The 26,319-nt window shown below is 43.0% G+C and overlaps 3 protein-coding genes across 8 annotated transcripts; 1 reads left to right on the top strand and 2 right to left on the bottom strand.

Annotated features, from left to right (window-relative positions):
- The first annotated feature begins 435 nt into the window (after window positions 1-435).
- LOC101109373 (olfactory receptor 1L4) lies at window positions 436-4,854 on the top strand. The gene has a single exon (XM_042256807.2). The coding sequence runs from the start codon at window positions 3,469-3,471 to the stop codon at window positions 4,708-4,710; it is 1,242 nt and encodes a 413-aa protein (XP_042112741.1). The 5' UTR covers window positions 436-3,468; the 3' UTR covers window positions 4,711-4,854.
- Window positions 4,855-6,258: 1,404 nt separating this feature from the next.
- On the bottom strand, window positions 6,259-9,320 carry LOC101109629 (olfactory receptor-like protein DTMT). The gene has a single exon (XM_060394810.1). The coding sequence runs from the start codon at window positions 9,318-9,320 to the stop codon at window positions 8,376-8,378; it is 945 nt and encodes a 314-aa protein (XP_060250793.1). The 3' UTR covers window positions 6,259-8,375.
- On the bottom strand, window positions 6,259-25,794 carry LOC101119653 (olfactory receptor-like protein DTMT). 6 transcript variants are annotated; one of them, XM_060394808.1, is made up of 4 exons: window positions 25,729-25,758; window positions 25,280-25,588; window positions 18,943-19,910; window positions 6,259-9,342 (listed from the first exon to the last, which is right to left on the bottom strand). In XM_060394808.1, the coding sequence occupies exon 3, from the start codon at window positions 19,892-19,894 to the stop codon at window positions 18,950-18,952; it is 945 nt and encodes a 314-aa protein (XP_060250791.1). In that variant the 5' UTR covers window positions 19,895-19,910; window positions 25,280-25,588; window positions 25,729-25,758; the 3' UTR covers window positions 6,259-9,342; window positions 18,943-18,949. The 6 variants fall into 6 exon arrangements, 4 of the variants coding, with proteins under 4 accessions (XP_060250791.1, XP_060250792.1, XP_060250790.1 ...); XM_060394809.1 differs by having other exon boundaries at window positions 18,948-19,910; window positions 25,729-25,756; XR_009595325.1 differs by lacking the exon at window positions 6,259-9,342 and adding an exon at window positions 13,525-16,289 and having other exon boundaries at window positions 16,403-19,910; window positions 25,729-25,794.
- Window positions 25,795-26,319: the final 525 nt, after the last annotated feature.

Genomic DNA, 26,319 nt, shown 5'->3' on the forward strand with positions numbered 1-26,319 from the left:
GGAGTTGCAGAGAAAGCTATTTGGGACGCCATCAAAAGAAGAATCTGGGTTGACCAGCAAGAGACCAGGGTCAAGGAATTAGACACTCCCCAGACTGAGAGACCTGGGGCCCACTGACCACTCCGCACTCTGTTAAGGCAGATGGAGACCTGAGACAAGAGAAAGGAAGAAGCTGCTGGTTTTGTGTGCAGATTCCTGCATGGGTCTCAGTGTGCCCAGGAAGATCCATGGAGGTCTGACATTTGTTCCCCTGGCACTGGTGGGAGGTGGAGGAGGTATGTATCTGGGTCTGAGTCTTCAGGTGTATGTGGCATACACACCTATGGATGGGTCTGTGTGCATCTGTGTGTGTCTGTCCTATCTGTAAACACATGTATGTGAGTGTTCACATGTCCTAGTGGGGGTGAGTGTGTCTCTGGCATGTCTGTGGGTCTGGATTTATCAGACTCACATCCCCTTGTGCTTCTGTGTCTTGGTGCATCTGAGTATTTCCTACAAAGGTGACCTTTTCCATATAAGATTTAGGGCTGCAAGCTGCCTGGGAGCTGGCATTCCCGATCTTAGATCTTCACTATCTCTGCCTCTCTTGATGAACATTTGTCTGTCCTACTCAAATGCCACCTCCTCACTGTAGCCTTCCCTGGCTCCCGGGACAGTTCAAACAAGTTCTCTGAGGGCAGATATTTAGTTGTCCGTTCCTATACGGCCTAGCAGACAACTAAACATCTGTCCTCAGAGAACTTGTCATCTAGTGGGAAGACAAGGATCACAGCAGCAAGTCACTGTAATACCAGCAAATGAGGGCCGCGTTCCAAATGAGAGTTACAAGAGATGGAGGAGAGAGAAATTCATGTGGGCTGAATAAGTCAAGAAAGGAAGTGGGAGCTGAGAGAGAAGCACTGGCATATACACAGCCGCACGTGTGAAATAGACAGCTAAAGGGAAGCTTCTCTATAGCACAGGGAGCTCAGCTTGGTGCTCTGTGATGGCCTTGAGGGGTGGGATGGGGGTGGTGGGAGGCAGGCCCAAGAGGGAGGAGATATATGTATATATATAGCTGATTCACATTGTTGTACAGCAGAAATTAAAACATAGTAAAGCAATCATACTTCAGAAAGAAATAAATACATATTTTTTTTAAAAAAAGGAAAGAAGCAGGGCTTCCTGGAGGAGGTGAAGCTGGGGCTGGGTATTGGGCTGGGGTAGGAAGAGCACCGCAGGTAGGGAGCCACGTGCAAGAAAGGCACGCGAGAAGGTGTAAGCAAGAGGCAGCGACGAGGGCTCCCCTGGTGGCTCGGTGGTAAAGAATCCGCCTGCCCATGCAGGCGCCACGGGTTCGATCCCTAATTGGGGAAGATCCCACGTGCTATGGGGCAACTAACCACTGGGCCACAACTATTGAGCCTGTGCTCGACAACCAGAGAAGCCACCACAATGAGAAGCCCGTGCACCGCCACAACCAGAGAAAAATCCATGCAGCTACAAAGACTCAGCACAGCCAAAAATAAATAATTTTTTTAAATGATGGAAGTGGCAAATAAATTTTGTAAAAAAAAAAAAAAAGAGAGAGAGAGAGAGAGACAGCGAGATGATCATCCTGGCTGGGTTTGGGAAGAGAGAGACAGTGAGAAGATCATCCTGGCTGGGGTTGGGAAGAGAGAGACAGTGAGAAGATCATCTTGGCTGGGGTTGGGAAAGGGAATAATGTGGAAGCAGCCGGAGCTGAGGTTGGAGAGGAATCCTGGGAGCCAAGCTGGAAGGCTTTGGGTGCCAGGCTGAGTGGTTCACACCGTATCCAGTGGGCAATGGGGAGACTGGCAGGGCAGCAGAGCTGGGTGGAAACAGCATGCCCAGGAATTCCTGGGGCCCTTACAGGTCTGGCTTTCTCTCTCTTTCTCTCTCTTTAAGGCTGCTGTTCCAGCCCACAGGAAACACGCTGAAGTCTCTGGGCAGAGATGGGTAACGGTGTATCTGTCCCTAAGACCAGGGACCTCTGGCCAGGAGGCGGACCAGCCCACAGACTCTGCAGACAGCCCTGAGACCTGGCACACTGCCCTCCAGGTGACAAACCCAGCACCCCTCTGCTGTCTTCTCACCATGGTTCTATTTTCCTCCCAACTCCACTCTGCCTTCCAGGGAAGAAGCCACATGTTCACTCTCCCCCTTACCTGAATTTCTCTTCCTATTCCCAAGTCTCTGTCTGATGATCTCCTACTCATTCTCTCAACCCCAGTTCAACCCTTCACTTTGGAATCTTCCTTGAATCGGCCAAGCAGAGGAAATCATTCCCACTTTGTTCATAGTTAGTACTGCTTCTTACATTGTGCGTGGCTGGAGGTCAAGGACAAAGACTGGCCTGCCTTCATAGTCCGAGAGACCAACACAACACCTGACCCAAAGCAAGCACTTGATAAACTCACGTGAGGTGGACTGTTGAACTGTTTAGTGCCACACAGCCCAACTCCGGCTAGAGCAGTGTTCAAAAACACTGACAACACAGAGGGTAACCAGAATGGAAAAAGACCTGGCAAGAGTCCTGTAAGGAAGGATCTAGGGCACCATGGGGGTTTGGACTGGAGAAAAGAGGACTCAGTGGACCTCGAACAGATTTCTTCGAACATGATGTGAAAAGCTGCAGACAAAGCAGATTTGGTGTGTGGCCCCCAGCAGCCAAAACTGGGGCCGCTTGTGGAAGTTACAGGGAAGCTGGTTTCAGATGAGATTAAGAAAAACATACTTAAATAACTAAAGCCTCCATGAGCTGCCAAATAATATGTGGTGAATTCATGAAAGGCAAATATAGTAAGATGTCTTGTGAGAAAACTTCAATTGGTATTCAGATGGACTGGGTCTCAATTCTGCCCCTAACTACTGGTTTGACTAAGCAAATGATGAGGATGTTGTTGAAGATATAGATAGATAGATTGTGGCTGTTGTTGTGTTGTTGTTTAGTCACTAATTCATGTGACACCATGGACTATATGTAGTCTGCCAGGCCCCTCTGTCCAAGGGATTTCCCAGGCAAGAATACTAGAGTGGTTTGCCAATTTCCTTCTCCAAGGGATCTTCCTGACCCAGGGACAGAATCCACATCTTCTGCATTTGCGGGCAGGTTCTTTACCACTGAGCCACGAGGCCTGGATAGATAGATGGTAGATAGATAGATACTTGATAGACACATGATAGATGACAGTCTTTAATGCCTATTATGTGCTGGGCACTGTGCCACGTATTTTAGATTTATTATCCACCCTGTCCTCACAACTGTGGAGAAGGAAATGGCAAGCCACTTCAGTATTCTTGCCTGGAAAATTCCTTGGACAGAGGAGGCTGGCAGGCTGCAGTCCATGGGGCTGACAAAAAGTGGGACACGACTGAGTGATTAAGCACATCCTCACAACTGTAGGAGTAGCAACTAGTATTTTTTCTCACTTAAAGGAGAAGAAACTGAGGCTCAGAGAGCCGCAAATGATGCAGCCAGGACTCAAAATCAGGTCAGATCTACTCCCAAGCTTGAGACACCCCAGTGCCCAGAACACCCTTCTGAGACTAAGTTTCTTCATAAAACTAGGATTATTGGATGAGCAGTGTGGTCCCTACCCCATTTTAGCAAACAGAAGTTTTAAAAAATATTCATATTTTAAAACATGCAGAAATCTACCTAGAGGTGCCAGAATTTACGGTGGGCTGTCTCCTCTCTCCCCGCAGCGCCCCCACCGTGGCGGCCACTCCATGGCTCTGGCCAACCTCACCTCCCGCCCAGCGTTCCTCCTCCTCGGCCTGATGGACGGCACAGACATCCACCCGCTGCTGTTCCTCCTCTTCCTTGGCGTCTACCTGGTCAATGCCCTGGGCAACCTGAGCATGGTGGTGCTGGTGAGGTCCGACGCGGCCCTCCGCTCCCCCATGTATTACTTCTTGGGTCACCTGAGCCTCGTGGACGTCTGTTTCACCACCGTCACGGTCCCCAGGCTGCTGGCCGGCCTGCTCCACCCGGGCCAGGCCGTGTCCTTCCAGGGCTGCTTTGCCCAGATGTACTTCTTCGTGGCTCTGGGCATCACCGAGAGCTACCTGCTGGCGGCCATGTCCTACGACCGCGCGGCGGCCGTGTGCCGGCCCCTGCACTACGCTGCGGTCATGAGCCCCGGGCGCTGCGCGGCGCTGGTGGCGGCGTCCTGGGCCGTGGCGCACCTGCACTCGCTGCTGCACACGCTGCTCATCTCCAGGCTCTCCTACCCGCGCGCCGCCCCCGTGCGCCACTTCTTCTGCGACATGACGGTGATGCTGAGCTTGGCCACCTCGGACACGTCGGCCGCGGAGACGGCCATCTTCTCCGAGGGCCTGGCCGTGGTGCTGACCCCGCTGCTCCTGGTGGCCCTGTCCTACGCGCGCATCCTCGTCGCGGTGCTGGGGGTGCGGTCGGCAGGGGGCCGGCGCCGCGCCTTCTCCACCTGCGGGGCCCACCTGGTGGTGGTGTCGCTTTTCTTCGGCTCCATCCTCTCCGTCTACTTCCGGCCGTCATCTGCCTACTCCGCCCGCTACGACCGCCTGGCCAGCGTGGTCTATGCGGTGGTTACCCCGACCCTGAACCCTTTCATCTACAGCCTGCGCAATAAAGAAGTCAAGGGCGCCCTAAAAAGGGGGCTCCGGTGGAGGGCTGCACCCCCAAGAGGTGTGACGGCAGGTCTGGACTCACTGGCATCTCAATAATAATGATTACAGAAGAACGCCACTCTCCCCTCCCCCTCCTTTGTATAGCTTTCCAAAACCCAAACAACTTTTAATCCCGCAATGTCTTATTTCTTGTTAAATCAAAAATTAGATCTGCAGCCAACAGGACAAGGTGTTTACTCAAGGGGATGGGGACAGAGCAATAAGCCAAATTCGTTTCTGTATTGCTTGAATGTCTGAAACAGAATCTACTTCTAAATTTTGGAAAAGTGGAAAGGGAACAAGCAGGGGAGGAGGAAATGAATCTTGTGGGGAGAGAGAGAGAGGGGAGAGTGTGACAAGCAGCAACCCCGTGGGTGGAGAAGAAATTAGAGAAACAGAGCAGGTCTAAGGTTTTTTAAGTGGTTTCTTAAAGATGCCTTGCAATGTAGTCCACATTCCTACAGACTCCTTTTCTAGAAACTTTGGGAAAGATCTAGTTATTTAATGATATAAATATTCTGAGGGGCTCCCCTTGTGGCTCGGCTGGTAAAGAATCTGCCTGCAATGTGGGAGACCTGGGTTCGATCCCTGGGTTGGGAAGATCCCTTGGAGAAGGGAAAGGCTACCCACTCCAGTATTCTGGCCTGAAGAATTCCATGGACTGTTAAGTCCACGGGGTCGCAAAGAGTCAGAGCGATGGAACAACAACAACAAATATTCTGAAGGCAAAATGCTCAGCACTGAGAATACTGTAAAGAAATGACCACTCTCATTTAATTTTGGAAGGAGTTTCAGTTCAGTTCAGTTCAGTCGCTCAGTCATGTCCGACTCTTTGCAACCCCATGAATCGCAGCATGCCAGGCCTCCCTGTCCATCACCAACTCCCAGAGTTCACTCAGATTCATGTCCGTTGAGTCAGTGATGCCATCTAGCCATCCCATCCTTTGTCGTCCCCTTATCCTCCTGCCCCCAATCCCTCCCAGCATCAGAGTTCTTCCTATGAGTCAACTCTTCACATGAGGTGGCCAAAGTACTGGAGTTTCAGCTTTAGCATCATTCCTTCTAAAGAAACCCCAGAGCTGATCTCCTTCAGAATGGACTGGTTGGATCTCCTTGCAGTCCAAGGGACTCTCAAGAGTCTTCTCCAACACCACAGTTCAAAAGGATCAATTCTTTGGCACTCAGCTCTCTTTATAGTCCAACTCTCACATCCATACATGACTACTGGAAAAACCATAGCCTTGACTAGACAGACCTTTGTTGGCAAAGTAATGTTTCTGCTTTTGAATATGCTATCTAGGTTGGTCATAACTTTCCTTCCAAGGAGTAAGCGTCTTTTAATTTCATGGCTGCAATCACCATCTGCAGTGATTTTGGAGCCCCCCAAAATAAAGTCTGACACCATTTCCACTGTTTCCCCATCTATTTCCCATGAAGTGATGGGACCGGATGCCACGATCTTCGTTTTCTGAATGTTGAGCTTTAAGCCAAATTTTTCACTCTCCTCTTTCACTTTCATCAAGAGGCTTTACTTGAGAAGAATTCCTTGGAGGCGATTTGACAGTTTCTATCCAATTAAAAATGTCCATATCCTGTGACTGAGTATACCATTTCTGAAAATTGAATTTATTATTCAAAATAATAAAAAACTGAAAACAACCCAAATGTCCACCAAGAATAGATTATTTAAATAAATTATGGTAAATAACATCCATTTAACAAAACATTACATAGCTTCTAGAAGAGTTACATGTCCTTGCATGAAATGATTAATTCAGAACATACTTTAAGTGATAATGAGAAAATGGCAGCTACAATTTAGTTCTATTTATTTATAATATATAAATACAGAAAATAACTGGAAAAGTATGCCCCAGCTTTTAACTGCAATCATGGAGAGGGTGAAGAACAATGGAGGACCCACATATTCCACTTTATTACTTATTTCTTTGTTGTTTGGCTATTTCTTGGTGAGAATGTATTATTTTCAAGATCAATAAAAATTTTTAAGAAGAAATGAAGTAAAAGTTGGCATTATTAGGAAGACTTTTTAAAGGTGAGATCTTTTAAGACAAATTCTTTTCAAGAAACATATCAATGCATTCAAATCAAATCAATAGATATTTATTCTCTATATCTAGCAGATTCAAGGCACTGAGTTAGGAACCATAGAGAGTAGAGGGTACCTGTCTTCGAGATCAAGACACTTGTAATATACTTGATAAGAAAAGAAGTAAACAAAGAAAGCACCAGGTAATTTCAGCCATAATATTCCAGAGGAAAAAATTTACCTCAGAGTCATAAATAGACTTTAGTCTTCAACCTCTATTTGTGTTACCTTGAGCAATAGGTGAGCCACCATTTTAATGTCTATAAATTAAACAATTCATAACAGAACTCTGTGATTCTATCCATATAATTTTAATTCAAAAGACGAATTCTCATCGAAAATATAGATACTACCTTGGACTTCCCTGACAGTCCAATGGTTAAGACTTTGCCTTCCAATGCAGGGAGTATGGGTTCAATTCCTGGTCAGGGAGCTAACATCCCACATGACTCATGGACAGAAAAAAAAAAAATCATAAAAAAAAGAAGTAACATTGAAACAAATTCAACAAAGACTCTAAAATTTTTTAATTAAAAATAAAATAAAAAATATAGATAGTACCAAAAGAAGTAGGTCTTTCCAGGTGGCACTAGTGGTAAAGAACCCGCCTGCCAATGCAGGAGACTCGAGAGACTCAGGTTTGGTCCCTGGGTTGGGAAGATCCCCTGGAGAAGGGCATGGTTGCAAGATCCACTCCAGTATTTTTGCCCCAAGAATCCTTTGGACAGAGAAGCCTAGAAGGCTACAGTCCCTGGCATTGCAAAGTGTAGGACACAACTGAAGTGAGTTAGCACAGCACACGTCAGAAATAATTAACTTGCCATTAACTGACAAATGATTGGTACAGTTAAAGGAAACAGAATAATTTTAGAATGTGGTCATTAAATGGATGAATCAATCAATGCCTGAAAATAAAATTAAAAACTGAATAGATTAGCAAGGGGAAAAATGATGCTCCTGGAGAATAAAGTTACAAGAGTAATACATAATAAATTGGAAGATATTCTTCATGGAGTAGACATGTTTGGCAGAAGCAAAGTACAGAAGTGTTTGAGAAATTTGGATTTGTTTCTTAGAGAATTAGGAACTACTATACTGGACAGATGGAGAAGGCAATGGCACCCCACTCCAGTATTCTTGCCTGGTAAATCCCAGGGATGGGGGAGCCTGGTGGGCTGCCATCTATGGGGTCGCACAGAGTCGGATACGACTGAAGCAACTTAGCAGCAGCAGCAGCAGCATACTGGACAGAGGAGCCTGGTGGGCTACAGTCCACAGGCTTGCAAAGAGTTGGACACAGCTTAACAACTAAACAACAACAATACCTTCCTTGAGTGCAATAAACACCAAAATACGGTGGTATTTATTCAAAATTGAATAATAGGCATTGAGCGTCCACTACACATCGTGGTGCATCACAATCAAGATTCAGTGATAAACCCAAGAGACACAATGTAACCTGCCTCTAATGACATTTGGGGGAAACTCTTCTTGGGGGTGCTATGCAGCCTGCACCAGCAGCACCAAGCTTGGGTGCTACCTAGGCTGTTTGGAATACTACTCACTGTCAGTATTACACCTACTATTTGAAAACATCCCTTAATCTTTAAAGTCACTGGTTGGAAAAAAAGCTAACTGTCCATTTTGAAAAGACTCTTCTCAGGGCTCCCTTTATGTCTTGATTCCTCAGGCTGTAGATGAAGGGGTTCAGCATGGGGGTCACCACAGTGTACATCACAGCCATGACAGTCTCTTTAACAGTAGAGTTGTTAGATGAAGGGCAAAGATAGAGGCCAATGATTGTCCCATAGAAGAGAGACACCACGGAGAGGTGGGAGCCACAGGTGGAGAAAGCTTTGCGGATACCCCTGGCAGAGCGGACCTTGAGGATGGAGGACACGATTCGTGCATAGGATGAAAATATCAACAGGAATGGAACAATAATGACAAGCCCTCCCAAGATGAAAATCACCGTTTCATTTATCTGAATGTCAGAGCAGGCCAACTTTAGCAGAGCTGACATGTCACAGAAGAAGTGGGGGATCACGTTGTCAGCACAGAAAGACAGCCGAGCCATGAGCAGGGTGTGCAACAAAGAAACGCAGATGGTCAGCACCCAGGACAGCACCAGCAGGGAGAGACAGAGCCTGGGGCTCAGGATGGTGGTGTAGCGCAGGGGGAAGCAGATGGCCACGTAGCGGTCATAGGCCATGGCCACAAGGAGGAAGCTCTCCAGGTCTGCAAAAAGCAGGAAGAAGTACATTTGTGTCAGGCAGCCAGCATAGGGGATGGACGAGATGTGGCTCTGCATGTCCTGTAGCAATTTGGGCATTGTGACAGAGGAGAAGCAGAGGTCAGAGAAAGACAGGTTACTGAGAAACAAATACATGGGTGTGTGGAGGTGGGGGTCCAGGCAAATGAGAACGAGGATGAGAAGGTTCCCCAGGACGGTGATAACATACATGGCCAGGAACAGAGTGTAGAACAGGTCTTGCTGATCAGGTCTAATGGGCAGGCCCAGGAGGAGGAATTCTGAGACGACTGTTTGGTTTCCCATTTTCCTGCTGCTTTTGTTTTACCTTTTGAAAATTAAGAAAAATCTGTATGAAAGTATAAGCCTAAATATATATATATATATATAGCAGAACTTTCAAAAATATTTTCATTAAATGCCCATAAGTCATAGCAGATGTTTACTACTTTATTTGAAATCTCCCAAGTATGTAAATAAATATTTATGTAAAGGAAGCAACAAACGCATATGAAATTATGGGTCAAATTCAATCAAATTCCAAAATTCTCTATGAATGTTCCATAACAGAACCGTGGATGGGGTCAGAGCAGCATGATCTGAAAGTAGACAGGAAGTAGTCTAAATCTGTATGCCTCTCACTTAGGGATACAAGCAGTATAATATCAAGCAGAAAATTAGTCACCATCCTTACCACTCAGGAATGATGCTGACGGTGAGTAAGATGATGGTGCTTGTGGTAGTGATGACGATGGTGATGATGATGGTGATGATGACTGATGACAGTGGTAACAAGAGCATGAAAACATGTGTCAGTGCTTGCTCTTGCTAAACACTGGGATAAAAGCATAATATGCACTGACTCATTTACTCTCCACAGCAACCATATGAGGAGATAGGCACTGTGTGTGTGTGTGTGTGTGTGCGTGTGTGTGTGTGTTAGTAGCTCGGTCATGTCCAACTCTTTGCAACTCCATGGTAGCCCACCAGGCTCCTCTGTTCATGTAATTCTCCAGGCAAGAATACTGTAGTGGTTGCCATTCCCTTCTCCAGGGAATCTTCCTGACCAGGGTTCAAACCTGGGTCTCCTGCATTGAAAGCAGATTCTTTACCATCTGAGCTACGAAGGAAACCCATGAGATAGGTACTACTATCTTCATTTTTTAGATAGAAAATAAATAACTTGCCCAAGGTCACATACCTATTAAGCAACAGATCTGGGACTTAAATCCAACAGTCTAACTTCAGAGCTTAACTTTTAGCCAGGAGGGTTTCCAGAACTGGTTATGTGTTGCAGATGAATATATATTATTGAGAAAAAGTCTTACGGAAGAGAGCACAGGAAGAATGAGTTCTGAGAGTACATTATTCTGCAAGAGGGAGTGGGAAATGTGTGGGGTTTTGTAGTTGCATTTTGGCAGTGCTGGGCAGCTTGTGGGATCTTAGTTCCCTGGCCAGGAATCAAACCCTGGCCCTAGGCAGTGAAAGCATAGAGTCCTAACCACTAGACAGCCAGGGAATTTGGGAAATGTTTTTATTCATACATCTGAACATTAAAGAGAGATACTTGCAGTCAACTTCAGAGTACCCATAAATACAACCACCTTTTCCTTTTGGTGAGAGAACAGAGCAGGAGGGCAAACAAAAGACTCACCTTGGTGGACATGAACAAAAGCAGCAGAACCAGAGAAAATGAGAGGCAAATCAACCAATTCAAGGAAGAGGTAATTAAATGATCCTTGAACTCTCTCAGGCTGCGAATATCTCAAAAATTGGGTCTGGAATAATTGTGAGACATTGATCTTTGAAAGATTTATTTCCTTGCATCTCACATTCACTTCCCCCCATTCAGGTAGGTAGTCAGGTCTGTATTCATTGCCTCAGGATAGAGATGTGGGAGGAAAGCAGAAAGAGTCCACACCTTTTCCTGGCTTTTATTTCCAAAAGCCTGAGCCCCAGAATGAGAACGGAATTTTCTGGTAAAGAAAAAATGATTTGGCCAGAATTAGGAGATGAAGTAAAGTTTTGTCCCAGCAAATCAGAAAGCGATTGCCTTGGGTTTGGGACAGAGGAAGAGTGGGAGGATGCTCAGTGGACCCAAAGAACAGGGCACATCTGTAGCCCAGATAGTGCGGATTTCCTCTCAACTTAGGAACTGAATTTATCCCGAGCTAAAGATATTAATATCAGGGCAGTTTGATGGAGGGTGAGGAAGACTGGCTTCACAGAAAGGGGCTACCAAGACAGTCTCTTCCTGTTTAGCTCACCCACAAGCGAAATATTTCAGAGCCCAGAGGAGTCGGATTCCATCATTTAATGACCCAGGTGGCTCAGTGGTAAAGAATCCTCCTGCCAAGCAAGAGATGAAGGTTTGATCTCTGGGTCAGGAAGACCCCCTGGAGAAGGAAATGGCAACCCACTCCAGTATTCTTGCCTGGTAAATCCCATGGACAGAGGAGCCTACAGTTCATGGGGTCGCAAAAGAGTCAGACACAACTTAGAGACTAAACAGTGAAAAACATCAGCAGTCGATCTTGGCAAATTGCTGAACTTTTCCAACCTTATGCTCCACCATCGGTGAGTCTTACACACCTTGAAGAATTGTGGGTGTAAAGTGACGGTTATATGCAAAGTATAACATACTCTCCAAATATATAGCTTATTAGTTCCCAATAACAGCTTTGGTGATTCTCAACTACATTTGGAGATGGGAATCACTATTGAGGATGGAAAACAATGAGAATGATGACTTCTGAATCATCCAGCAGGAGCTGTACTATAGAATTAGGGTGTCCTGTTACCTGTTAAAGGAGATTTTAGAATCACTTCCAGCTTATCCAGCTTGTCTGAGTGTGGCGCCTGAGCCTGCTTCCTGTCTGCTACTTCTGTGTCGTACATTTCCAGCCAGAGGCTCTGCCATTGTCTTCTGAGTCCTCTCTCCTATGATGCCCTGACCCCTGGGATCCCTGGGTCCCAAAGAAACTCATTAATAACAAACCTAGTACTTGATCCCCCTTACTGAGCCATAGTTCTGAGCCACATTGCTGAGTAAGTCATGTCTAGGGACAGAATTTTGCGTTCACCCCAAGTCTGAGCTTCTCAAGGGAGCATTCCTTGATCATCACAGCCCACGATAATATCTACCTTCTCTATCTTCTGGGCTCCTACAACAGGTATCAGAGTCAAGTACTGTAGCATTTCATCACCATTATTTTATGTCATCCAAAGATTGCTTCCAAATATACCAATCTTCTCTCCTCCAGTAGACTTTAAGCTCCATGATGGCAAGTCATGTGTAGACAGATTCAGCCAAGAAATAATCTATTAAATCATTAATGCATTCCTTCAAGAAATATTTTCTGGGTAACTGCCATCCACCAAACACTGAGCCATGTGATACAGGGAAGACAGTGGCCAAGGAAGACATGGTCCCTGCCCTCTGGAAGCTTATTATCTAACTGGCAGACATCACAACAAAACAAGCCACTATTGAGTGTTATAAATGTTATCTTGGGGAGATACAGGATGTGATAAGGGTATATAGCAAGGCACCTAAGCTTAACCAGTGGGTCAGAGAAGACATTTTTTTTTAAATGAAGTTTAAGTGGTAGCTGACGAGTCTTCCAGGAAAAGGAGATGAAAGTATCCAGAGAGAGAAAATGGTAAATGGAAAAACCCAGGGGTGAGAGAACCTGGAGCTTCTGACAAAGTGAAAGAGTTTCATTGTGGCTGAAATACAGTGGGTGGGTTTGAAAGAGAGCAGAGGATGGGAGTCACTGGGAGAGGATAAATGTGAGTGGTATAATTTGGAAATTCCTCAAAAAGCCATATATAGAATTACTGAATGACCCAGACATTCCACTCCGCGGTATATACCTGAAAAATATTGAAATACAAATATACGTATATGAATGGTCATACTGGCACTATTCACAATAGCCCCCAAGTGGAAACAAGCATTCATTGTTAGCTAGGTAAATAAATGTGGTGTATCCATACAATGGGATATTATTCAGCAATAAAAAATAAATGAAGTACTGATACACACTACAAGATGGATGAATCTTGGAAACATTATGCCAGTCACAAAAGTCACATTGTATAACTCTATTCACATGAAATATCAGAATAGGCAAATCCATAGAGAAATAAAGGAGACTGGCAATTGCTAAGGGAAAATGGGTAGTGATTGTCAGCGGGCATGGGATTTCTTTGGCAGTAATGAAAATTTCTAAAATTGTGGTGATAGTTGCACAACTCTGAATATACAAAAATATTTAATTTTATACTTTAAATGGGTGTATGGTATGGTATATAAGCGGGCTTTTCCAGTGGCTCACGGTAAAGTGTCTGCCTGCAGGATGGGAGACATGGATTTGATCCCTGGGTTGGGAAGATGCTCTGGAGAAGGGAATGGAAACCCTCTGCAGCATTCTTGCCTGGGAAATTCCATGGACAAAGGAGCCTGGGGGTCCTTCCATGGGGTTACAAAAGAGTTGGACATGACTTTGGGACTAAAACAAAAAATGGTGTATAATTAATACAATTAATTATGTTAACAAATCTCAAAAAACAAGCCTTTATCATTGGGGGAATTTGTATACAGATTATTTTAAATATATATGTATTAATGTTAAATTTCTTAGATGTGATAATAGTATTACAGTCATATATGATACTGTTCTTGTTTCTAGGAGCTCCTGAATGCTGAATTCTGTGGTTAAATGTCCTGATGTTTGAAATTTTCAAGCACTATAATATATGAAAAACGAGAAAGGAAAGAAGAAAGAAATAGAGAATAATCAATACAGGGAGTAAAGGAAGAGAGATTGGCATGTGATATAAATATAAACAAATGACATTGTGTTTCATTTTTTAAACCCATGAGTTCAACAATATATCCTGCTTCTGTCATGATAATATTTATAGAACCACAATATTGCAAATTGGTTTTTTCATAATTTGTAGAAAATAAAAGTCACCATTTCTGCCTACATTGTATGCATTTCAATTCTGTTGCCACCAAAAAAAAAAGATTGATCTTACAAAAGTAGAGGGGGAGAAAAGGAACAACAATAATGTTCTGAGATATAATAGTAAAAGACTCTCTTGAAATGAAGAAAGAGGCAGACTTACAAATCAAAAGGGACTTGTTGTGTTATGAAAAAAAACTGTAGCAAAAGTCATCTAATACAAAAACAATCTGATGAAATTCAAGTTTAGAGAAATAATCCCATGAATTTCAACGGGGAAGAAGATGGTCATATGAGGGGTGGAGAGAAAAGGAGTAGTCAGCCTTACCTCAGATTTCTTGAGGTAAGAAATTTTGAAAAATGGGAAAACAAATGTCCCCCAAATTCTATACCTAGCCAATCTGTCCTTCATATATAAGCATACATACAAAAGGAAAATCTGAAATACGTGAAAATTCAATAAAATAGCATTCATGTACCATTTTTAAACTTTTAAAATAACTAGAGTATGTAATCCAAACAATCAAGGAATTAATTAAAATAAACAGCTCAAAAATTAAAAAGCCATAGTATTGAAATAGTATTATGGGAAGAATTCTGTTTAACTTTACTGCCAATAAAATAAGAAAAGTATGTTATGATAATAAACGCAAAGAGCATGGTTTAGCTTTTAACAGCAAAGTTGAATTTAAGGCAAATGACATTAAACAGACCAAAATGCATTGCTATAATAAAGAAGATAAAAAGTTCCATTTGGAATCAGTTCAGGTCAGAAGAGATGCTATAGATAGGAGAATACATTATGGAAAAATGAGGTAAGAGATAAAATGATGTGAATATGTGAGTAAAGACAGATAAGTAAAAGGTACATAGATCAATGGAAGAGAAGAGAGTCCAGAAGTAGATTTACCCATACGAAGTCAACTGACTTCATACACAGGTGACCTGGTAATTCAGTGGGGAAAGGGACAGTGTCCTTCAACAATTCAAAAACTGGGTACAATGAAAATGTCCATCAAAAGGTGAATGAACGAACAAACTGTGCCCTATTTAAACAATGGAATACTATTCCATAATAAAAAGAAACTACCAAGGCTTGGAATTATATAGCTAAATCCACAAAACATTGTGTAGTGCTAAATATACCAGATACAAAAGAGTACATATAAATGATTCCATTTGTACGAACTTCAAACTCAGGCAAGCCTAATCTGTAACTACAGAGATCAAATAAATAGAAATCAGATTGGTGGTCAGGGATGGGACTTTGATTTCAAAGGGTCACAGCAAATTTTGAAGTAGTGGAATTATTACAGCTTTGGATTGGGATAGAGGCTATATGAATGCTTATAATTATCAAAGTTCATTGAGCTGTACATTTTACATGGGTATATTGTCCTGTATGTAAACTATACATCAAGAACATTGGAATATACATGTGCATGTGCTCTTATTCCTGTATCCTTGTTCTTATCATAGAAGGTTAATCATTTATAAATTTGTCAATTATCAGTTCAGTTCAGTGGCTCAGTTGTATTCTACTCTTTGCGACCCCATGGACTGCAGCACACCAGACTTCCCTGTCCATCACCAACTCCTGGAGTTTACTCAAACTCATGTCCATCGAGTCGGTGATGCCATCCAACCATCTCATCCTGTCACCCCTTTCTCCTCCTGCCTTCAGTCTTTCCCAGCATCAGGGTCTTTTCAAATGAGTCAGTTCTTCCCATCAGGTGGCCAAAGTATTGGAGTTTCAGCTTCATCATTAGTCCTTCCAATGAATATTCAGGACTGATTTCCTTTAGGATGGACTGGTTGGATGTCCTTGCTATCCAAGGGACTCTCAAGAGTCTTCTCCAATACCACAGTTCAAAAGTATCAATTTTTCAGTGCTCAGCTTTCATTATAGTCCAGCTCTCACATCCATACATGACTACCAGAAAAACAATAGCTTTGACTAGATGGACCTTTGTTGGCAAAGTAATGTCCCTGCTTTTGAATATGCTGTCTAGGTTGATTATAGCTTTTCTTCCAAGGAGCAAGCATCTTTTAATTTCATGGCTGCAGTCACCATCTGCAGTGATTTTGGAGCCCCCCAAAATAAAGTCTGACACTGTTTCCACTGTTTCCTCATCCATTTGCTAAGAAGTGATGGGACCAGATGCCATGATCTTAGTTTTCTGAATGTTAAGTTTTAAGCCAACTTTTTCACTCTCTTCTTTCACTTTCATCAAGAGGCTCTTTAGTTCTTCTTCACTTTCTGCCATTAAATGTGGTGTCATCTGCATATCTGAAGTTATTGCTACTTCTCCCAGCAATCTTTTTTTTAATTTTTTTTATTTTTTAAATTTTAATATCTTTAATTCTTACATGCGTTCCCAAACATGAACCCCCTCCCACCTCCCTCCCCATAACATCTCTCTGGGTCCCAGCAATCTTGATTCCAGCTTGTGCTTCATCCAGTCCAGCATTTCTCATGATGTACTCTGCATATAAGTTAAATAAGCGTGGTGACAATATATAACCTTGATGTACTCCTTTCCCGATTGAGAACCAGTCTGTTGTTCCATGCCCAGTTCTAACTGTTGCTTCTTGACCTGCATCCAGGTTTCTCAGGAGGCAGGTCAAGTGGTCTGATATTCCCATCTCTAAGAATTTTCCACAGTTTGTTGTGATCCACACAGTCAAAGACTTTGGCATAGTCAATAAAGCAGAAGTAGATGTTTTTCTGGAACTCTCTTGCTTTTTCCATGATCCAGCAGATGTTGGCAATTTGATCTCTGGTTCCTCTGCCTTTTCTAAAACCATCTTGAACATCAGGAATTTCACGGTTCATGTATTGCTGAAGCCTGGCTTGGAGAATTTTGAGCACTACTTTACTAGTGTGTGAGATGAGTGCAATTGTGCGGTAGTTTGAGCATTCTTTGGCATTGCCTTTCTTTGGGACTGGAATGAAAACTGACCTTTTCCAGTCCTGTGACCACTGCTGAGTTTTCCAAATTTTCCTAAATTGTCAATTATGTGGTCATTCAATTACCACTTCATGTTTTTTCCATTTGCTTTTCCCTGGTTAACATTGACTTGAGCATCTTTTCATATTGTTTATTCTTGATGAATTTTCTCATAATGTTCTTTATACATTTATTTTGTTCAGCTGTCATTTTACTCTAATGTATTTGTAGGAGCTCTCTGGATATTTTGAATTTTAATCTTGTGTCTGTTAGACATGTTATAGTCTGTCATTTCTCTTTCTTATTTTTTCTTATTATTTTCATGTTTGTGCAGTGAAATATGTCAAACTTCTCTATATAAAAATAAGTTTGTCAAAAAATAAGTTTCCAAATAATAATTCCATGAGAATTTGATTTGATTGCATTGAATGTATCTGAGGAAAACCAATGTTAAAATTTGAGATCGCAAAGCTTGTTAAAATGAACTGTCAAAACGAATTTGTCAAATGGATTGATTTTGCTATACAAAATTGACTCTTCAAATGTAAATCAAAACTACAATAAGGTATCATCTCACTGCAGTTAGAATGGCCATCATCAAAAAGTCTATAAATAATAAATGCTGGAGAGGGTGTGGAGAAACAGGAGCCCCTCCTACACTCTTGGTGGGAATGTAAATTGGTGCAGCACTATGGAAAACAGTATGGAGTTTCCTTAAAAGACTAAAAATAGATTTACCATATAACCATGCAGTCCCATTCCTGGGCATATACCTAGAAAAAATGAAAACTATAATTTTAAAAGACACATACTCCACAATGCTCAGAGCAGCACTATTTACAATAGCCAAGACATGGTAATAACCTAAATGTCCATCAGTAGATGGATAGATAAGAAGATGTGGTACAAACACACACACACACACACACAATAGACTATTACTTGGCCATGAAAAGGAATGAAATACATGGATGAACCTAGAGATTTTCATTCTAAGTGAAATAAGTCAGACAGAGAAAGACAAATATCATATGATATCACTTATATGTAGAGTCTAAAAATATGATAAAAATGAACTTATTTACAAAACAGAAACAGACTCGTAGACACAGAAAACAAACTGATGGTTACCAAAGGGGTCAGAAAGAGAGGGATGCCTTAGGAATTTGGAATTAACAGATATGATGACCCCAGATGGGTTGGAACCAGATGGTTGATGATATTGACTCTTGGTTATCTCATCACCAACAAATCAGAAAACTGTCCATGAGAGATCATGGACCCCATAACCCTGTCCCCAGCAAGTAATCCCTTCTTCTTTTCCCAATATAATCTCTGAGCAAGACTTGGCAAGTTGGAGTTGGTTCTTTGGGACATGGTTTCACATTCTTCCCAGGATTGCCAACTTCCTCAATAAAGGAAGCTTTCCTTTTACCCAACACATGTCTAGCAGCATTGGATTCTTGAGCAATGAGGAGCTGAACTTGAGTTTGGTAACAAGGTCAAAAAAACATAAGGTAGATACAAAAATAAATCAGAGGGAGAAAAAAAGCTAAGATATAAAATGATGTAAAAAATGTGCCTGGAAAAGTGAATAGGACACATTTAGGGGAGGCTGGGAAGTTGTGAAGTGTGGATCTTATTTCACTGATCTAAGAGTATAATTATTTTAAAATAATACCAGAATCAAAACAAAGTTATAACTAAAAAAAAAAAAAACACTCCTGCATTAAATTAGCATAAGCATGCGAAGTGTGAAGATCATTAAAACAGCTGATCTTAAAATGTGCTTTTAGAGGGTCCCATAGGGAAGAAAAAGAGGAAGACCTTGCTACATGATCATCAAGACCTCCTTCCCTAGTTCAATTATGCAACTACACTTTACCTATAGAATGATTATGTCCTATGTCATTTTAACAAAAGTTTACATGGTGACAAAAAATTTTTGAAATGATATTTCAATATTAATATATCTACTAGATAAAATTGTATAGAAATACCAACCTTACCATCAAAGAGAGAAGTGAATTTTCTTTCTACAAAAGACTCTTCTGAGAGCTCCCTTCATGTCTCTGTTCCTCAGGCTGTAGATGAAGGGGTTCAGCATGGGGGTCACCACTGTGTACATCATAGACATGACAGTCTCCTTAACGGTGGAATTATTAGCTGATGGGCATAAATAGAGACCAATAATTGTCCCATAGAAGAGAGACACCACAGTGAGGTGGGAGCCACAGGTGGAGAAAGCCTTGCAGATGCCCTTGGCAGAAGGGACCTTGAGGATGGAGGACACGATTCGTGCATAAGACATGATGATGAGTAGGAATGGGATGACGATAATGAGCCCTCCGACGAAAAATATCACCAGCTCATTCACTCGAGTGTCAGAGCAGGACAGCTTCAGCAGAGCAGACAAATCACAGAAAAAGTGGGGGATCACATTGTCTTCACAGAAATGCAGCCTGGCCATGAGCAGGGTGTGTAACATGGCATGGAACATGGTCGGTATCCAGGGCAGCACCACCAGGAAGAGACAGAGCCTGGGGCCCATGATGGTGGTATAGTGCAGGGGGAAGCAGATGGCCACGTAGCGGTCATAGGCCATGGCCACAAGGAGGAAGTCCTCCAGGTCTCCAAAGAACAAGAAGAAGTACATTTGTGTCAGACAGCCAGCATAGGGGATGGATGGGTCTTGGCTCTGCATATTCTGCAGCAGTTTGGGCATTGTGACAGAGGAGAAGCAGAGGTCAGAGAAAGACAGGTTACTGAGAAACAAATACATGGGTGTGTGGAGGTGGGGGTCCAGGCAAATGAGGACGAGGATGAGAAGGTTCCCCAGGACGGTGGTAACATACATGGCCAGGAACAGGACATAGAACAGGTTTTGATGTTCTGACTCGATGGGCAGTCCCAGCAGGAGGAACTCTGAGATAGTAGTTTGATTCCTTCCCATCATGCTCTGTCTCCAGTATCTTTAGGAAGAAATAATAGTGTCACAAAAACCTGAATTTCAGAATGAACTTATTTCTCTGATAAACTGGTTCTTAGGTGCTTTGCAAAACTATTTTATATTTTTCTCATCATAATAATTACAATCTTTACAGGACCCCAATTCTCTATAATCAGAATCTCTATCATTGGAAATGACTTATTTTCTTCATTTCTCTTTAACATGAAACAATATTCCAACTTTCCTAAAACATTCTTATCCCTTAGCTTCTGAGACACATAATATAAGGCCAGACCCCAGGGGCCATGATGGGCCGCCCTTCCTCTCCCTCCCACCGGCGGGGGAAGTCCCTAATGGAAGGAGCCTCCCGGGGACCAATGACAACACACTTCACCGGCTAAAGCCGCCCCGCCCCAGCCACGTAGAAGGACCTATCAGCCTGCGACGCCTCGGCCTGGCGACCTATCGGAACCCCTGTCCATCTAGCCTGAGCAGCTGTCGCAAGGAACGTATAAAACCACCCCCAACACTGTCTGGTCCCTGACTTCCTTGACCTGCCTCGTTCGGGTCCAGGAACCCCGCCTGGGAGCACTTCCCCATTAAAAGCCTGTTAGACACTCTTTTGGTGTCCTGGTCGTCTTTACCTAACACATAATACATTGGTTTTTCCCATACTTGCCTGGTCAGACACCCTCAATACTCTACTGGCTTTTGTTTTGTCTCAATCTTCAACTTGATTGATGTTCCAGGGTTTTTTCCTAAACACTGTTCTCTTATAATTGTATATTCCATAAGAAAAGGGCTTCCCAGGTGGTGCTAGTGGTCAAGAACCTGCCTGCCAATGCAGAGACAGTGCAGCCTCGCAGGTTACACTCCATGGGGTTGCAGATTTGGACAAGATTGAAGCGCCTTGGCACACATGCACCAGAGAAACTCATCTACTTCAATGGCTTGATTGCCATTTAGACTTTAGTTGTAGAAGTCTCTCTAAACCATAGAATAATATACTCAATTGCCTGAGTAATATCTCTACTTGGATAGTACATCTACATCTTCAGTTAAACACATTCCAAAAGAAACACAAGATCTCCCTTTGTGTCTCTCCCAATTCCCTCCTCCTCTAAACTTCCATATCTCAGAAGAAGACTTCCAGGTTATCCAGATAAAGCACGAAAGTCTTCTTTCATTTCCTTCTTCTGTTATCAATACCCAACATCTGTCAAGAAGATCCAGAAATTCTTTCTCCTTCACCCACTCCTTATCCACACTGTCACCACCTTAGATCAGCCTGACATCACATGTTGTTTGTACTACTGGAAAAATCTTTTTGTGAAAAAAAAAATGCTATTGAGATATAGTTGATTTACAAGGTTGAATTAGTTTCAGGTGTACAGCAAAGTGAGTCAGGTGTGTGATGTGTGTTTGTGTGTGTGTGTGTGTGTGCACATACAGGCATGCTCAGTCATGTCCAACTCTGCAACTCCATGCACTGTAGCCCAGAAGGCTTCTCCGTCCATGGAATTTCCTAAGCAAGAATACTGGAGTGGGTTGCCATTTCTTACTTCTGGGGATCTTCCTGACCCAGGAATCAAACCCTTGTCTCTGGATATATATATATCTCTCCACTCTTTTTTAGATTCTTCTCCCATATAGGCCATGACAGTGTTGAGTATACTTCCCTGTGCTATAGGTTAGGTTCTTATTAGTTATTTATTATATATAAATATATATTATATATATAATAGGTTATTATTCAGTTCTTATTAGTTATCTATTATATATATATGTTATATATATGTAGTTATATGTAGTAGGGTGTATATATCAATCTCAATCTTTGGAACAACCTCTTAATTTATCTCCCTGCTTCCATACTTGAAACCCTCTACATCGGTATCTTTCATCATAGTAAGCATTCTCAGATGAAAAATGGATGACCATTCTCCATAAAGTCTTTGTGGATTCCCATTGCTCTTAACATAAAGGCAAATTCCCTTTAAAGGGTGACTCATGACCTCACCCTTGCCTAACTCCGAAACTTCATCTGGCCCCGCAAATGTGCTCACATTGCCCTCTGCAGCAAAGCTGGACTTAAACACAGCACTCTTGCTCCAGCACTCTGCACTCACTGTTCCTCTTCCCTAGAGTTCTCTCCCTGCTGCTCCCTCTTCCCATGGCTTCCCATATTTGTCCTTCACATACATTTCATGTCATCTGCCCTGCAAACCTTCCCTAGCACTCCCAGGCCAGAGGAGAATGCACTGCTGTTTCCAAGCATCCTTCTTGTCCCCACAGCACTCCATGACAACGGGGTCATTTCTCTATAGCTGCCTTCTTCACCGGATTATACACTCCACGTAGGAAAGGCTCATGTCTGCCTTCACAGCTGCTGCAGAGCCAGCACCCGGCCCAGTGCCTGCATACAAGTGGTGTTTCATAAACATCCACTGGTTGTGCTTCAGGTTGCGATGTGCATTCCTCCAACTTTAAAGCCAGCAAAACTCCTGTTAAGTTAGAATCACTACTCTTACTAACCCCTCCCAGGACAGAAACTCACCACCTTCGACCATTTAGCGCTAAATTTGACCCTGTATTACATGTGTGGAGCAATGTTGTCCCTGTGGTATTGATTCTTGTACCTCAGACACACTGGGTATAGCTCAGTCTCTTGTTCGTGTCCAACTCTTTGCGATCCCATGGACTGTAGCTCATCAGACGCCTCTGCTTGTGGGATTTCCCAGGCAAGAATACTGGAGCGGGTTGCCATTTCCTTCTCCAGGAGAATCTTCCCAGCCCAGGATCAAGGCCATATCTCCTGAATCCCCTGCGCTGGCAGGCAGATTCTTTACCACTGAGCTACCTGAGAAGCCCTTTCAAACACACTCCTATTACACTGATACGGATGATATAGAAAATAGAGACATAAGCACATATATGGATAGATAGAGATAAAATTCTCCATTGGATCTGTTTCTCTGGAGAAACCTAACATTCCATAGTGCACCTCAAAGTGGACAAAAAAGCACTCTTTGTGCTTTGTGGAAACTCTTTGTGGAAACTCTTTCATTACAGACATAACTGAATCCAACAGCTGGGATTTCACCCCTTGATGCTGGCTGATCCAGCTACGTCAGTAGGTTTTCACATGGATATTACATAGAGGCAAAACACTGGGGAGAGACCCTGGCAAATGAGCAGGACCCCATTTGTGTGACTGGGGATCACATCTGTATTAAGGGTGTGACTAGTGATCACAAACCAGAAATAGGACTAGGGGATATTGTCACTGACGGTGCCACGAGCCTCTCACCTTCTTCACCTGTTAAGTCAGTAGTTTTCAGGCAGAACTGCACTTAAGGAAATCTAGGGTAATGCTTCTTAAATTTAATATCCCTGAAAAATCTCCTAGGAGTGCTTGTAAACACTGATTTTTATACAGTAGGCTTGCTTCTGCATTCTAATCAGCACCCAGGTAATGCCCCTCCTCCATCCATGGGCTTCACCATGAGTAGCAAGAATACACGACACTGTTAAAAATAAAGATCACTGGAGCCCTGAGATAAATATAATCACAATCTTTGAGAGGAAGCCCATACACAGTTCTTAAAGCTCCAAGGTAATTCTAAAATAAAACAAGGGTTCAGAAGTACGGCATTAATACTTACCTCAAGAGTTGTGAGTAATAAAAATAGATTATAACTTGTGAACCTTAACAAAAACTTCTCAAATGTAGTGAAGTTTTGGGAAGCAAAGAGGTGGAAAAGGAAAGCATTACCAAACTTGAAAAACTCTCCTGGAGAATACCGCACAACCTGAAAAATCAAGACTCTCAGGTCGGAAAAACCCTAATGGACCAGCTTATTTACTCTCTGCCCAGCTTAGCCACTGTGAGAGGACTGTGACCCAAGATCCTGCTCCCTTCTTTTCACTAAGGCATGTGAGATAACAGCCTCTAAAGTCATGTCTGGCTTCTGGAAAATCCTATCCACATCTCCCATTCTGCACATCCTTGGGCCCAATGGGCCTTGCATCCCAGAGGAGTCTGGGTCCTCATTAAAGACAAAGTAATTACTCAAGGCCTCTCTAGGACATCACCTCCCATGGTGGTTCAGATGGTAAAAATCAGCTTGCAATGCAGGAGACCTAGGTTCGATCCCTAGGTCAGGAAGATCCCTTGGAGAAGGGAATGGCAACACACTCCAGTATTCTTGCCTGGAAAATCCCATGGACAGAGGAATCTGGTGGGCTACAGTCCATGGGGTCACAAAGTATCAGGCACGACTGGGCGGTTAACACTTTCACCTTCTCTAGGACAAATGGTCTCAGGGTCCTGGAGCAATGACTGATTACAATCACTGATCACACCTGACTACTTTGGGGGAAGGTGGGGATGGAGAGAAGCTCATATATGAAAGCTTAATCACTGACTGTTTAGGGAATGGACAGTAGACATTTGTGGTTGGAGCCTACATTTCCAGAGGTAAAAAGGATGGTTTGTGAAGTAATAAAACAAGCAGGAACCATATGGTAGTCCCCTAAAAATTCTGAGGAGTGTAACAGGCTGTCTTCTGTGCGCAACAAGAAAGCTTCAGTTGTTTGAGTAAAGTGCCAAGAAAGACACTGGTATTTTGGGTTTTCTGTTTTTGTTTTCTTTTTTTTCTTATTATTTAGAATTTTTATTTTCTATTTTTAGACTCATTTTGATGCTTGCTTTTATCAAATACCAAACTTGAGCACATGTAAAACAAATAAAATGGCTCAGTGGTAAAGAATCTACCTGCCAGTGCAGGAGATACAAGAGGCTTGAGTTCAATCTCTGCATTGGGAAGAATCTCTGACGCAGAAATACCCACTCCAATATCCCTACCTGGAAAACTCCATGGACAGAGGAGCCTGGCAAGCTACAGTCCAAGGGTTCACAAAGAGTCATACACTATTGAAGGAGTGAGCACACAAACACACACATAAGTGAAATAAGGTTAAAGCATTCCAAAAATATCTTCTTATTCAGAGTTTGATATTACTGAATCACATTAAGTTTCCATTCTGGGCAGCATGTGAGACCTTAGTTCCCTGGCCAGGGATCAATCCAGCACTCCCTGAAGTGAAGATTCAGTGTCTTAACCGCTGGACTGCCAGGGAAGTCCCAAGACACATATTTTGGGAAGATTCTCAAGGTGGAAGAATCTCTCAGTAAAACACCATTTCCCATAAATGACCTGTAACTAACACGGAGTAGTTACCTACATGACAAAACCATATGCAAATATATAGGAAGTACTAGAATAAGAGACAAGAGAAAGACTCCCTGATCATATTCAATTCTTCCTCAAGTCAAGATAGAAAAGAAAACCCAGTGTGAATCCCACTGAAGTACTTCTGCCTTCTTACCTCTGTGGGAAAACATTCTAGCGCCTGCCACTTCCATCGTCTCTAATACTCCCCAGATGTGTCAGAATACTTCCTAGTTTCCAGTTCTTCCTGCTGCTGCAGTTAACTATGGCCACAAAGCCATAACTAAATTTCTTTGGCTGTGCTGGGTCTTCCTCGCTGTGTCTGGGCTTTTCTGCAGTTGCCGCGAACAGGGGCTACTCTCGAGTCGTGGGGTGTGGGCTTCTCATGGCGGTGGCCTCTCTTGTTGCAGAGCATGGGCTCTTGGCGCACAGGCCTAAGTAGCTGTGGCACACGGGCTTAGTTGCCCTACGGTGTGACAGAGGAGCCTGGTGAGCTAAAGTCCACGGGGTCAAAAAGAGCACACACGACTTAACGACTAATCAACAACAAAGATGAACTGAACTACCAAGGAGACGGTAAAGTAGCAAAGGAGATAGAACGCTCACCTGAGGTTCAGGGCAGGTCAAGAGGACACTGGAGACATGAAATCAGAGGAGAGACGGTTAAGAGATAGGATAATGCAAACCCTTGCTCAAGAAGAGATAAGTAAATATCTATATTTAACAATTAAAAGTCCAGTTTACAGGAGGTAAGCAGGGGAGAACCTTGAATTTTAAATAGTATTGACCTCGAGGACACAGTATTATATAATGCATGTTTTTTGTTACTTTTTCAAAAAACATGATAAATTAATTGTTTAAAAAAAGGGACAAGACACTGAAGAAAAGGCTCTCCTCTCCACCTTTAGTGTGGCAGACCTGGGTTCTCAGTGGCCTTCCTAGGAGCATGGCATGGCCCACATGGCGGCCTCACACATCCAAAAGGGCCAGGTTTAGGACAAGACCACTGGCCCAAGAATTTACTGCCATAGCGGCCCACAGTGGGCAAGGAGGCAGCACATCCCAGATTAATGCTATTTTACAAGCTATCGCAGCTGTGCTGTTTCTTTTAGTCGCCTCCATGTTTTCAAATGGGAGGATGATAAAAGTAACTACATTGGGAGCTGTCTGGTTCAGTAAATATGAGTATCCTACTGT

Source organism: Ovis aries, chromosome 11, assembly GCF_016772045.2.
Source record: "Ovis aries strain OAR_USU_Benz2616 breed Rambouillet chromosome 11, ARS-UI_Ramb_v3.0, whole genome shotgun sequence".
Lineage (NCBI taxonomy): Eukaryota > Metazoa > Chordata > Mammalia > Artiodactyla > Bovidae > Ovis > Ovis aries.